Source organism: Filicampus tigris, chromosome 19, assembly GCF_054856515.1.
Source record: "Filicampus tigris isolate MCC_2025a chromosome 19, RoL_Ftig_1.0, whole genome shotgun sequence".
Classification (NCBI taxonomy): Eukaryota; Metazoa; Chordata; class Actinopteri; order Syngnathiformes; family Syngnathidae; genus Filicampus; species Filicampus tigris.
Window position 1 is genome coordinate 13,431,835 of NC_141235.1, and position 14,939 is coordinate 13,446,773.

At 40.3% G+C, this 14,939-nt stretch overlaps 1 protein-coding gene across 4 annotated transcripts in view; it reads right to left on the reverse strand.

The window, feature by feature from the left end:
- Positions 1-14,939, reverse strand: part of atp6v0a1b (ATPase H+ transporting V0 subunit a1b) — a 40,211-nt gene that overhangs the window by 2,464 nt on the left and 22,808 nt on the right. For 2 of the 4 annotated variants that reach the window (XM_086016118.1, XM_086016115.1), the window contains exons 19-21: positions 14,586-14,603; positions 11,160-11,277; positions 9,483-9,654 (exon numbers count right to left, since the gene is read on the reverse strand). In XM_086016118.1, the coding sequence (XP_085872244.1) occupies positions 9,483-9,654; positions 11,160-11,277; positions 14,586-14,603 (308 nt within the window). The remainder of the gene's footprint in view (positions 1-9,482; positions 9,655-11,159; positions 11,278-14,585; positions 14,604-14,939) is intronic. The other 2 variants (XM_086016119.1, XM_086016116.1) reach the window with 1 other exon arrangement.

The window sequence follows — 14,939 nt, forward strand, 5'->3', positions numbered from 1 at the left end:
AGACTGTGTGCGCACCTCTCCTGGGCTGAATTTACAGGAAATGAGTGGAGCCACTTTCATTGGCCAGGAATTGATTTGGCTGTGTTCACTCCCACAGCGGCGCCAACGCCCGGTTCTAACTGCACACGTCTACGAAAATATTAAAAGGAAGAAAACACCACCCATGCGTTGAGTTAGACTGCACTTTTCCCTGGACTTGTGCTGCACACGAACATTGGTCCCAGAGTGCCAAATTCCCCGCCAACAAAAGTAGCAATAATAAATTAATTAATTGTACACAAATAGAATAGACACCACTTTAAATACTACACCATCCATCCATCCATTATCGATGTCTGTACCAAATAACACAATATAGAGGCATGATAACAGTAACAGTAAATATGGTAACTGTGACTACAGCAAAGCATGCTGGGCAAAGCCTACTTCTTCAAATTCTCTTAACAGGCAACAATATCTTTTTAAGTCGGCAAGATGTGAAGCGCTGATGACACTTAAAGGACACTTGGGTGAGTTTAACATTGGCACTTTTATAATAGGTTTGCATGTAAAAATGACATTAGTACTAAAATGCCCGCCTCAAAAAACTCTGTAGTGATTTAAGGTCTTTTTTTGTGGGTTTACGTCAAATTTCCCCACCCCCAAAGTATGTTATGTTTTCGGTCTCAGCGGTCTACGTCACGCGAGGAAGGCATGCCTGGTAATATTTCTCGCTTTGTCAGTTCTGTTGTCTAAAACGGTGCCCGATCGCCACCAAAATGCAACTGCACATTACTACTCTTGTGCACTTCAACCCGTAAAAGTATAAAAGTGTTCTGCACAATAGTTTGGATTTATAGACATAAAACGTGATCTCATCATGATCACCTCCACAAAATCAAAAATGCCGTCGATTGCTCCTCCACTTTCACAAGCTGAAGCGGACAAGAGCATGAATGCGCACACGAACCCCGACTGGTTATATTTCGGACATTTAGCGACGCTAAACTCGTGTCTCAGGAGGGAGAGAGACAGCGGCGTGCAACAGCAGGCAGACTGGAGCCCCCCGCTTCCCTCCCCGGCTAAAGGTATGATTGGGACGGCTAATAGCAGCAACTAGCTTCAGGCCGTTAAAACAAAAGGCGTTAGCACAACAACATTAGCTCCTTACTGTTCGCCCAGCGTGTGGAGATGAAGATGAGCCTGTGTCTTCATGTCGCCTCGCAAGCAGTCGCGTGCGGTGTCCCTGCTTGCTTGCTTGCAGCCGCGACCTGCCTCAGTGAAGCGCGGTGAGAGTGACGAAAGCCCTCATCGAACAGCGAACAAAAAGTTTTGGCGTGGCTGACTGCACAGATGAGCGTGGCTACATTGGAACGTGCCATTTTGGTTGTTACTTTCCAATTTGGACGGCGCGCTCTAAGTCGAAAAACTGGGCCCATTCCTCATCCAAATAAATGTGCACGTCTCATTCCCACTTCAGTCTCTATAAATATCCTGACTGGTGTTTAATGCCTCGCCCGTTCTAACCGTGATCAGCAAAGAAGCAGTGTTTTTTTTTTGTTTTTTTAAGCAGCAGTGTGTGCTCGTCCCAGCCTAAATCCATGTAGCTCTGCTGACTTCCACATTTCCTCATTCTCAGATAAATCAGCCACGGAGAGATTAATCATTTTGATATGTTGAAGTGGGCATTAGTAGAGATGTTCACATTGGTGCCAATTGATCGCCGTTTTTGGACGTTATAAGCAATAAAAGTACAAGGATTTCCAATGGAGGGTTTGGAATCGGTTCCTCGCGTGACTTCGGCCGAACATGGATAACGCTATGGGGCGCGGCCATTCTCCTCATTAACAAGGGTCGTTATTAATGGAGTTACTTATTTACTAATTTCTCCAAAATGAATGGATAAAAGAGAAAATGGCAACTCTTTTCATTTTCCTGATCAAAAAATATATAAAATGAACTTGTTAGTGAATACATGGCCATCCCAGCCGCACCGTCCCTTTAAACTAATCCCATAATACAGCGCAACAGCTGCTTCACCAAACAGTATCCTACTGCAATCTTTGGTAGCAGAGTATTTTTTGTAAGCAGCTGTCTCTGTGATGAAAATAATTCACATACTGTTGGAGTCACCTCATTGGTGAACAACTGCAATCCATCCTGAGAATCTCGACTACACAGAACATTAGCCCAAACATTAAAAACCTGTTGCCAAGGAAAGATCAGACAGCTCTGACAAAAATGAAGAAAATTTCATTTATAATTAGATTGACTTTTACTGAAAAGCACAATTTCTCTTTAAGCGGAAGTCAACCCCCAAACCCGTGTCGTGTAGGATGTAACACTGATACATTGTTAAAATGGATTGTCACCTGGATTCGACCTTGATTGGTGCCTATTTGAAATTGAAACCACGCAATGATTGAAGTTGACTGGTTAGAGTCGAAACAATTTTCTTCAGTTATCGTTTTCTTCCTCGTCTGCATGATGGAATCCCTAAGGAACTTCCCTAAGGTACGCAAAATTTTCACATGATGGTATTTGATGAAAAAAATTATTTCCATTTGAGTTTTCTATTTCATATTGTTTAAAACAGAAAGGTCAGTAGTTGAATTTTGTGTGATGTCACGTGGTCACATGGGCTATGAAGTGTCTGAAATGTATTTAATAAAAGAAAGGTGTATTGAATTGAAATTTTGTAAGATTTTTAATTTAAGGTAGTGAGGCATGGGGTATTTTTCCCCATATTGTATAGTGTTGCATGAACACTCATTAGTGTTAATCGCTCAATTGCGTCATCACTACTGCATTGTCAACACCAAACACACTGCTGGGTGTTGAACATTTAACACTTCAGTAAATGTTATTTTCAAGACCTGGTAGTGTGGATGGAGATAAACACTTTTCCGGTTTTAAAATGAACACCCTATGGTGTTGAATTAACACCAGAATTATAGGGTTGGCTCACATTTGATCAATGTATACAGAATTTCAAGGTCATTTCAAAGTTCGCAGTTTTTCTTGATAATGTATAAATATGTGCATAAAAAACACCCATGGATCCATTGAAAGGCATAAAATACTGTAAATTTGAGTTAATATGATAAATTTCATGTTTTGGAATTGGAAGGAAAACATTAAGAGTGGGGCGTCAGTTCCCTCTAGTTCCTGGCCTCAGCAAGTGAGGGGAGCTGCCCAGGAATGTCTCCAAGCCGTGGCAAATATTTGGTCTAACAGAGCCGTGAGAGGGCAACACTTAAAAAGTGGAAAGAAATGAGAGATCCTCTCATCTGGCTCCCCACACATCTGTGGAGATGGAAAAACTCTTGTGCCTTACACACACCACTCTGGCCTTGTAATCCTTTGTGTGTCTATGTGTGCAAATAACTCATCAGCATGTGCGTGTGAAGAGCAGGCACCAAAGCACAGGGTGGATGTTGACTGCTGTTAACTCTGAGGACAACTATTTCCATTCACTCGTATCTGCGAAAAATACTCCAGGACTCTTTTTAACCTTAGCGGATACCTGTTGAGCTGACACGCTCCTGCTTTATTAACCAAGTGACCGGAGCTGGGCATCCGTCTATGCTTTAGTCCGTCTATGAGTTCTCGTCTATACTTCAGACCCGCCCGGTCGGTCCGAGTCAGCCAGTTCGGCGTCGAGAACGGACTTATGGTATAAAATAAAACTGTGTCGTATATCTTTCAGGCCCACAGATAGAATGAGATGTGCCCCATTTGGTTTTTATTTCACTGATCACCACGCTGTGTGTGTCTGTTGGTTTTATTTGATGTTTTTGGCGGCATGTCTGCCTGCATGTGACGTGTAAATTATGTTCTCGACACCGATTGGCTGTCGCCGACGAGAGTCGGACTGGGACCAGGTGGGTCAGCCGGAAATACCACCCAGGAGTTGTAGACAAATAGATGATGCCCAGCTCTTCAAGTGATATTCCGTGGCATTCTTCTACTAGGAGTGTCATGTATGGACTGACGTATAGGATCATAGATGTATTGGGCAACCCTGAAGAAACAAGCTGCAGATACCTGTTGAGCTGATAAGCCTCTGATTTATTACCCAAGTAACATTCCGCAGCATTCTTTTACTGAGGATATATGCATGGATTTACGATTATATAGGGTCAGGGATTTCTTTCTTTTGAGGCAGACATGCTAACCGCTAACGCGCCTTACTGCCTACATTCCGTTTCATCTTACTTGGTTTTAAGTTTGTCTATGCGTGTATACAAAATCATTGGGATATAAAAATATGCCTTGAAGGTCACACAAAAACTGCCAAGCTGTTAACATATCGCACAAGACCTCTGTCATCAGTTGTCCCCAACCACCGGTCTGCGGTTTAGTGGAGCCTATCGTCGCTGTCATGTGAAAAACACTTATCTTCATTTTTTTTTCATTTTCTTATTTTTACCTGAATCATGTTTACGCGTTACAGAAATCGCATTAAAGTGAAAATTAAAAAAAGGTTTTCAAAATTGGAGATAAGAGTTTTCACAGGACAGTGACGCTATGTAAGCTCTCCACACCTCACCCTGTCTATTACCTACCAAAGGGCAATATATGTAGAGCTGGGTGATTACTGTATATGCTCAAGGCTCCTAATATTATCATGACAGCTGTGATCATATTTACTTGATCAGACATGGCGGTAATGTACATGACAGCAGCCAATCAGGGTCCAGCTTTAAGTAGTCCAGCTTCAGTAATAGTAAGAAGCAGAGGTGGGCCTTCTGTCATACTGACGGACCGGATGCCTGTTTTGCTGACGACTGACGGGATACTTTTTAAAAAATGACGGACTGAGCACTTCACGATTGTGGATTTTTGTCCGTCAGAGTAATCGTCACGAACCCGTCGGTGATGGACCTCTCATTTTGACGTTTTTTTGGGGGGGTGACGTGGGGGGGACGGACTGATGGACCGATGGACTAACTGATGGACTTAACTGACGGACTGACTGCCCAACTGACCGTTACAATTTGGTTCGGCTTGAAAACTGACGGGCGGACGACTGATGGACCAGCAAAATTGAGTAAAATGTTGTAAGTAGTAAATGATAATCAAACATGCAGCTAAATACGCAGCTGATGGGTATCCATGACTTGCCGTTATCTTCCGAAGATGGAGCCATTTTGACAAGGGAAGTTCGTCACCATCGCACCACAGGCACAGGCAACACAACAATCCTGTTGAATTGTTTGAACAAGTACCACACAAATGATGATGTGGAAAGCATGAAAATGTGAGCAGAGTTTGCACAGCCTGCCCAAATAGCAGTAGCAGTTTGGCCGTGCAACCATCAGGCCAAAGAAGCAATCAATCGTGTGCTCTTTAGATCATGCACAATGGTGTTGATGCTGTTTGTAGCATCATAAATTAAAATGCTTACATATCAAGGTGTATTCATTATTCCTGAGGGGTCCATTTTTAGTAGTTCAATGAATTATGTTATATTGTTCTACATTTGTTGTACTGTTGTTTTAGAAATGTACTTTGTATGTTAATAAAATGTTGAAATACCGTACTTGCTATTTACCTTCAGTACAGGTGTTTTCAAACGGGAAATTAAAAAACAATGTTAAAGGGGAAGACAACCCAAACATATTTTTTTCAAGAATATGTTCTATGCAAGCTCACTAGTTGAAACACGGCATTCTGATAAATATTGCGTTTGTGGAATAAGAGTTAATCCACCAGTTTTAGCCAACTCTGGGGGCGGCCATTTTGTCACTTCTGTCGACTGAAAATGACATCGCAACTGCTCAGGTTACGACCAATCACGCCGTGATTGGCTACAAAGCGGTGGATTTTGCTGCTTAACTCATATTCCACAAAGGAAATATTAATCAGAATGCCCTGTTTCAACTAGTGGGCCTGCTGCCAACATTAAAAAAAAATGTGGGGTTGATTTCCTCTTTAAGACATGCTAATCAACATGTATTAAATTCGATTAGATTAGATTGTGTTACATTTGCGATTAGCTGGCAACCGGTTCAGGGTGTACCCAGCCTACTGCCCGAAGACAGCTGAGATAGGCTCCAGCACGCCTGCGACCTTTGTGAAGATAAGCGGTATAGATAATGGACGGATGGATGGATATCATGTTATCATATCATATCATATCATATCATATCATAACATATGATATCATATCATATCATATCATAACATATCATATCATATCATATCATATCATGTTGTGTTAAATCATGTTATATTATATTATCTGTAGTGTTTAAGTCTAAAGTTTGACTTGGCCAGTCTAAAACATTCCACTGTTTACCCGTGAGTTCATGTTGTTGTTATGGCAGTGTGTTTTGGGTCATTATCTTGCTGCATGATGAAGGATATCATCGCCTCGTCCTTCTTTAAACTGATAGACAAATGTTTCTGTAAACTCGTAAGTTCATTTTGCTGCTGTCATCGTGTGGTGCATAATCAATGAAGATTAGTGAGCTCGTCCCAGAAAAAAGACATAAAAGCGCCACTGAGTTTCACAGATGTGGGCATGTGTGCGTGTGTGTGTGTGTGTGTGCACTTGAGATGATTAGTAGAACCCTTCCATTCTTGAAGCTTTAGCCTTTCCATCACTTTTGGTAAGGGTTAATCCTTGGCTCACCAGCCAATAAACCTTGCTCCCAGTCCCAGATGTCACCTCCTCTTACAGAATTTTTCTTGGTCTAGCCATACATAATCTGTTACTTATTACAGCAGTAGTTTGTTTCTTCTTTACATAGATAGCTAGATGCTTGGATAGATAGTATGACTGAATGATTTTGAAAATTTTTTTTAATTCCAAACCCCCGCGCCCAACCCATCAATATTGCATTTAATATGCGATTCTTTTTTTCAAGGTCCTCTTTCCATTTATGTTTTATCTTTTCCAGGCCAATCCTGGCAGCATCCCTCATTTCGCATCAAAATCAGGGCGGTCCGGACGCCCGAGTACGCCGTGCTAGACATTGCGTAAACAGATATCGACTCGCTGGGGTCCGTGCATGACATTAGCGGGTAAATTGCAAGCTCTCCCCTTGCAAATGACGTATAGTTGGCTGTGCATGTGACGTGGGCAAAAGACCGATTTGCACCCCCAATCGTGCATTTGTGTGGCAACACCACCCCCCCACACATACACAAAATAAAGACAAGTGTGCTATTAAAATGATTTTAAGATGATAATGATTATAATCGGTTCAATGAATTGATTTCTACAATGATTAAGAGGGATTGTCCCACGTTGGTGTCATATTTATGAATGAAATACCATGACATCCACCACACACATCTACAATGTGCCGAATTTACAGCCTGCGCCTCAATCAAATACACCAAAATCTTATTACACCTCGTTTCAGCCCGTCTATAATGTTGTCTATTTTTTGTAACCAAATTTGCAGATGCTCCAGGGGGCAAGGCAGAAACGCCCAGTGAGGCGTAGTGCTTCTACCAAATTCACAAACACTGAACTAGAACAATGCTCTGGCAAGAAAATTACGATGCGCCTGTTTTGACGCCAAGTGCAGATTACTTTCCGTTCCAAAATTGTAGGATGAGTCAGGGGCGCCGGAACGCCAAGAGGCACAACATGGTGCTAAAACACGGTCGGCTAGACTTGCGCTGGAACTCAAATGAAGCTACGCCCTTTTTCGCGCAAAGCACTTGGGGTCCAGTCTACCAAATAGGGCCCTTTGATTAAAGTCTGTGTTCACTATGACAACCTCAAAAAATTCTACCAAACAAGTGTGGCATAAACATAAATCAGATTACAATAATAATGCAAAGAAATATGTGGTTTTATCACTTCTTTAACCTTTCATGAAACAATGATATGTAAACATGTGGACTGCACTTCTTAAACACTTATCTAGACACTATTCAAGTTACGTATTTTCCGGACTATAAGACGCTACTTTTTTCCTAGGTTTTGAACCATGCGGCTTATAGTCTGGTGCGGCCATTCTGTGGATTTTTCTTCCACCGCTCGGGGTGCTCTAACCAGAATTACAGTACAATTCAATACAATGCATTTGCCATTAACTGGATGTGACTGCATGTGGAGGAGTTCAACAGGCGAGCGCGCTACGCACTAGGTTATTGTATTAGGCGGTATGTCGTATGTAGTAGAACAATCAAAGGTGGACATTAACCGACAAACTGGAGCGGCAGAGGGAAGTGAAATGATGACGAAGTACTGTTTATTTTCTCTTCATTCTGTTCTGTTTTAATCAGCAAAGTTGCTGCCGTGTTAAAAGGCACTGTTGGGAAAGAATCTGTTCAGGGTACATACGTGTACATTTACAGTTCAAAATCATTCTGTAAATGTAGTAAATATCAAATTCTTCAACATAGAAGACGATTTCATGGGTGTCAGTGAAGATGATTAAAGTGGACACAGGAGAAATGAAGATAAATACATACTGTTTATTTTATCTTGGTTCTGTTCCGTTTTAATAAGCAAAGTTACTGCCATGTTAAAAGCCACTGTTAAAAGTTTTGATGTTACTTTCATGTTTTTACTCGTGTTTCTTTTGACCGTATGTCTCGTTAGGTTATTGAGTCTACCTGTGCTTGTCATCCCAGTTAGCCAATCAGCTCCATAAAACCGTTTGTGCCGTGTCCAGGTGTGCCTCGTCGTCTTGTCAATTTGTCTGTATTTAGTTCCCCACTTTGTTTCAGTCCTTGTCGGTTCGTCGTCATTTGTCAATGGTCTGTTGTCTGTTATCAAAGTCAAGTCCTAGTGTTTGTTTTGTTTCATTAGATCCTTGTTGTTTTTTTGGAATTGAGTATTTTTGAACATCCCAGAAACTTGTTTGGCTTTACTTTAAATTAAACCATTCGATCACTGCACTCGTGCCTTGTTCCCCTGCTTTTGGGACCTCAACCAAGAAACAAGTGTGACACATACATACATACAGTACATACAAACATAAATCAAGGTATAGCAAATACTTTAGCTGGAAAAACAAGTATTTTCTTTTAATGCTTACTCACCCAACACCCTAAAAAATTGTACAGAAAAGAATAAAGGCTTGCCAAACTGTTCCAGGTATTCTATAGTGGTAATCGCTGATTGTCATCGTGCTCGTGGCAATCCTTTACATTCCAGCAGTGTTGGTACTGTACTCTAATGGGCTAATGTTTGACTTGTGTGTACGCAATGGTGCAGGTTGTATCGGCATGATGGAGATGGTGCAAGGAGGCGATGGAACTGGAAGAAGCTTTCAGTTATTTTCAGTCCCTTGAGCTCACAGTTTGGTAAACCACTTTGGGTCAGGAATGTTTTCTGTTCCGTTCATTCTTCATGTACTTGTCAGGCTGCTCTTTGGCAGAGATACTTGGTTCAAGAGGTGAAAAATGACAGCTTACTGTGCATGCTTTTTGTCAATGTAGTATGTTTTGGATGGGCTTCTGAAATCTCTGGTACACTCAAATGTTGTCATGAACAAACATGAGCACATCCTGTGGCTGTTTGTGTTGCTCACCAGTGAAGACGCAGGGCATGCAAAAAGGCCGACAGCCCCTCCATAATGAGCAGGATGGCAACCGTGAGGGTGGCGAACGCCGCAAAGATGATCGTGAGGCCGAAGAATCCGCCACCACTCCGGGAGGACAAACCCAGGTGCATTACCATGGACCAGAGCACCTCTGACAGCTCTGAATACGTACAGATGCAAATGAATGGAAACACACAATCAGTTGTAATAGTTTGATTCAAGTCTATTGAAGTTCACTACATTCTTCCAGATACATCTACTAGAAGGCTGATGCTCTGTTGACGACACAGTTCTGTTTCTAATTCCCTGACCTATTCCAACACAGTTGCAAACATTATTAACGTAAATATTAGTATGAAAAGCATGTCAGTAAGTACAGCAGCAACTGAGCATTTTGTCTTGTCATCATAATGTGGTTGATGGAGTATTCTTAAAAGTGGAAATCAACCCAAACATATTTTTTTCATGAATATTTGAATTGAAACACAGCATTCTGATTAATATTACGTTTGTGGAATATAAGTTAAGGAGCAAAAACCACCCGTTTTTAGCCTTCTCAGGGGGCGGCCATTTTGTCATTTCTGTCAACTGAAAATGACATCACAACTACCCAGGACCCAGGTAAGGACCAATCACGGGTCAGCTTCAGAAAACAGGTCAGCCGTGATTGGTTGTTACCTGAGCCCTTGGTAGCTGTGATGTCATTTTCAGTCGACAGAAATGACAAACTCGCCGTCCCCAGAGATGGCTAAAATCGAGTGGATTAACTCTTATTCTACAAATGCAATATTTATCAGAATGCCTTGTTTCAACCAGTGGGCTTGCATATATTGACTTCCTCTTTAAGATGGTGCACAAACTAGGCCAGGGTTAGAAGTTACATGCTGCTTATATAGAGAGCTGCCCTGTGCCAGTGCTTTTTTCTGATTGGTGACCTGCGGCGGGAAAATGGCCATCCAATCACTGCACTGATGGGAGGACTCCCACACACAGCGCACACGGCCATTTCAAAGTAGAGGCTCACCGGCCTATGGATACTATTTTTTTTCACCTCCCGGGAAAAACTAACAGATGCGGTAGGGTACCCTCGCGGCTGACGGATGACAGATGCTCAATTTTTAGTAAAATGCCCAGCTCTGCTGATTTGTGCAATCCGGCCAATTTGGTGGCAGTACAATACAGCAATTCAGACAAAGATTCTTTATTCACCAACTCTAAGTGACTCTGTTAACTGCAGTAACATTTGTCTTTTTTACAGAGGATAAATAATATACGCCTGTGAGTATTGTTATGTTGTCTGTCTACATGTGTTGCTGCACCCTTTGTGCTCAAACATCTGTTATTTAAAACAATCTAACACCGCCACAAAGATGCTATTTGTCAGCCCGCTTTTGATGTTTCCCAATGTTTTCGCATGATGCTAGCAGACATAAAGGCAACATTATGTGGTTGTTTCAAATACGCAATGTTGAGCTCTCTTTGTTTAATGATTAGTTTCCCAGAAAACAAACTGGGAGTGGCTTCTTTTTTGAAGATTTATGCCAAAATGCTGCCTGTTGTACAATGAGCTAAGTTCACTGCCACCACATAGCGACACAATTTTTTATCCACAAATGTATCCAGGCACCACTGGATAAAGTTGGCGATGTGTGTGTTGTTACTCACGCGCATGAGCCAAGCTGAGGGCCCAGAGACGGAGATAAGAGGCCGTGTTGGAGATGCATCCCAGACAGTACTCTATGGTGTGGATGGCCTGATGGACGGCCACATCACCAAAGTCAAACTGGGGGAGGGAAAAAAAAAAGGTGATTAGCATGCCATAACATTAGTTATTTTCATCTTTAACGTTTTTACTTTTAATGGTAACTTACAAAAGTCAGATAGTCTAGGCTTGTATGCGATGCAACAGCACGTTTTTGTCTTTTTACAGCCTTCAACCAGGAAAACATCATGCAGTAGTTTTTCCATGCACGCCAAGATACCAAAGAACTCTACCCAACGAGGTTAAGAGTGCAAACAAACATGTAGTCATGCTCTTTAGTGATCTGTTTTCTGTGGTTTCATGAGTAAGTGTAATGAACTGAACCATTGCACGGTCTTTTGTATATAAGATGCATAAGACCCCTTAGGATGTGTGTGTGTGTGTGTGCATTTTAAGCACAAGTACTGTTCCAGACAAGCCTCTTTCAGACTGAACTCATCATAGCAGGACATTGCCAATTCTGTGTGCACGTTCACACAGCAAATCCCACAAACAGATCATTTCATGCAGAACCCAAGTTTCGCTTCAGTTTGAGGTCACAAACTTTTTACCCCAGGATTTTCTAGTAAAAAGCAGAATTCACTGTTTCACCAACCAGAACAAGTTGTCCAGGTCCTGAAGAGGTTAAGCATCTCCAGACCATCTCACTACCACCATCACGCTTTACTATTCCTATGATGTTCTTTTTCTCAAATGCTGTGTTACATTTACGCCAGATTTAACAAGACACACACCTTAACCTTTGGAAAAAAAAACAAAAAACCAAAAAAAAACACCTGAATGTCTATCGAAAATTTTGGGAGAATATTCTATGGATGGACAAGACGTGCACCGCATATCCTACAAATACACGGTTTGTACTTGACCCCATACCCACTTTGTACCAGTCAATGTCACAAAAAATGTTACCCTGGATATATTCTTGGCTTTAATCAGCAGTGTTGAAGTAGGTACTGTCTTAATTTTAGTTCGTTTTTGTCAGATTTGTAATTTGGTAATACTGTATAAAGGGTAGCAGCATGACTAACATAGAATTCTATTTTTTTTTTTTAAATGTCCCTTGAAAGGTGCTGTAGAAATCGAAGGTACTCTTACTATTTCCATAATGTACTAAACAGCACAGTTCATTATTACACCCTTTCTGCCTATTAAATTATATCAAAGTCTAAATACATGTTACATGCTCGCCAAATTTTCGAGTTTCAAGTTGAGGAGAGCTGATTTTAAAAATATTTATTGATTGTTTAGTCTGTGATATACTAACCAGTCCTACAAAATACTGCCTCAATGTTTTTTTATTGGTGTGTGTGAATTCTGTCCGGCTTCCTGGTTTAAGGTCAACATATAAATTGTAGTGTAAAAACAATTCAACTGAGAAGAAAACAAATGCAAGTGTACGGTTAGTTTTGTAGCAAATACTGTGTTTTGTCACAAACTTGTTAGAGTCTGTTTGTCCTGCAGGATCATAGAGCTGGACATGTTTGTGTATTGTCCCTCCATTCACGCCATCCTGGAACAAGACAAGCCTTTCCTGTATAAAGTGGGCGGGGCTATGGCTCTATGGTGCTATTGCTGAATTTGGCATGGTGCTGGCCGGGTTTCCTCTTTCCATGCTTGTCCTTTGTTCTTGGACTCATGGAATTGAGTTCATGGAAGTAGCTTCATTGTTCCCATTCAAAGGGTCTCCAACTTAAGTGGCTAGAGAAAACAAAACCGGCCAGTATGATGTAATGGCAAAACATATTAAGGTTGATGGTCTCGGAGATACAAGACACTAACGATATGGTAGAACATTTGAAGTTGGTCAGCTATAGACTAGACTGACAAGAAGGTAAAAGAGGGACATTTTACACCGAATGGAAACTGTAGAGGAATCTGACAAACAACCATTCAAACATAAGGCTATAGTTAACAAAAACTACAGAAATAACTACAACTAATACTCAAAAAAAAACATTTTCGTTAACAAAATAAAATAAAAACGAAAGTGATCCAAAAAAAAAAAAAAAAAAAGGCAACTAACTAAAACTACGTTTTACGTTCATAAAACTAAGAAAAACGAAATATAGTTATCACGCAAATGTCAATCGTTTTCATCTATCAGTTAATTTCATACATTAGCTATCGGAGTTTGTATTATTGTTCATCCATTCAGAAGACAGGAGTTCAAATAGTCGTTTGGGAATAATAGTTTACTTTATTACTTAGTGATGTTTTTTTTATCTTAAATGTCACAAATACTCCATATAAAAAAAAAAAAAAAAAAACGAATACAAAAACGAATAAAAACTCAACAAAAACAACCCCTGTTCAAAAAAAAAAATTAAAATAAAAACCAACAAACCCATTAGAAAAACAAATTACAATGAAAAGTCCAAAACTATTACCACCCTGATTCAGTCTCACAGTTACAACTAAAGGCAATTTCATTAACTTCCATTAACCTTCAAAACATGTTTCTGATAGAGAAAAAGCAAACTCCACACAGGGAGGCCGGAACTGGCATTTAATCCCACAACTTCAGAACTGTAAAAGTTGTGCAAACCACACACCCAAATCAATTAATATATAAGTGAAGAATAAATAACTACATGAGTCTTATTAGTTACAGAGCAGTTCTCAACTTGCCAGTCCTTGAGAGTCCTGTTTTCAATCAACTGAATTATTTTCATGAATCCCATAATTTATTTCAAAAATTGTAGTCTGACTTTTGGCCCCATCATAAAAACAAGATTGTAAAAGACCTCAAGTTCTGTACGGATGCACAGAGGTGTTCTGTTTTAGTCCTGAGGGTAGTCTTTGGACACAGTGGATCAAACAAATTTGGCGGACGGAACGCACATTATGGTTGGGCTCTGAGTATTTTTGAGAATTTTGATTGCTGCTGACAGAAAATGCATAGTAAATATAATTGCATCTTTTATTGACGAGCTATAAGGAGAAATATGATGTTTCTCAAGGCTCAATTATTGTTTTTAATTATTGCTGTTTCTTGACGGCGATATGACAAGGCATAGCTTTACCTTTCATAATTGTGCTGACAATAAACAGTACAGCCTTACTATCTATTAATGCCCTTTAATGAAATTGCAGACACAACAAATAAAACGGATCAAGTAGGATAAATTTTTTTTTTTTAAAATGCGTTATTCACTGAGACATTAAATACAGTGTCAAATGTTCAGTCCAAATAAAAGTAAAACAAATTCCTGAATTCACAAATAAATATATATGAATAATCAAATCAAATAATTCAAAAACACATAGCACAAGAACACGGATCCGCAAGACAGCATCCAAGCATGCTGAAATACCACATAGTTTCTTACCGGCTCTTCCTCTGCATGCTTGAAAGTAAGCAAAGGTGAAAGATTAGTGTCAGAGTTTGGTAGCTAATGGGTACTGATACGCTGCAGCTTTTCGTATTAGCTTTCATAATTCATAATAATCACTGAACTCTAGTTATGAATAAAGGTAACAATCATGCATGTTGAGAATGTCTTTTTGCTCTTCGTTAAAGATTTAATAGTTCACAACAATCACATGATCGAGTCCAAACAAAACTCCTGACACATCAGCAAATGTTAATATAAAGACAAGTGCAGGAAATTGTTAAAATTAACTAATTCACAGCCAGACATTCTCTGGACCCCCTTTAACCCTAACGTTTGAAAAAAATATAA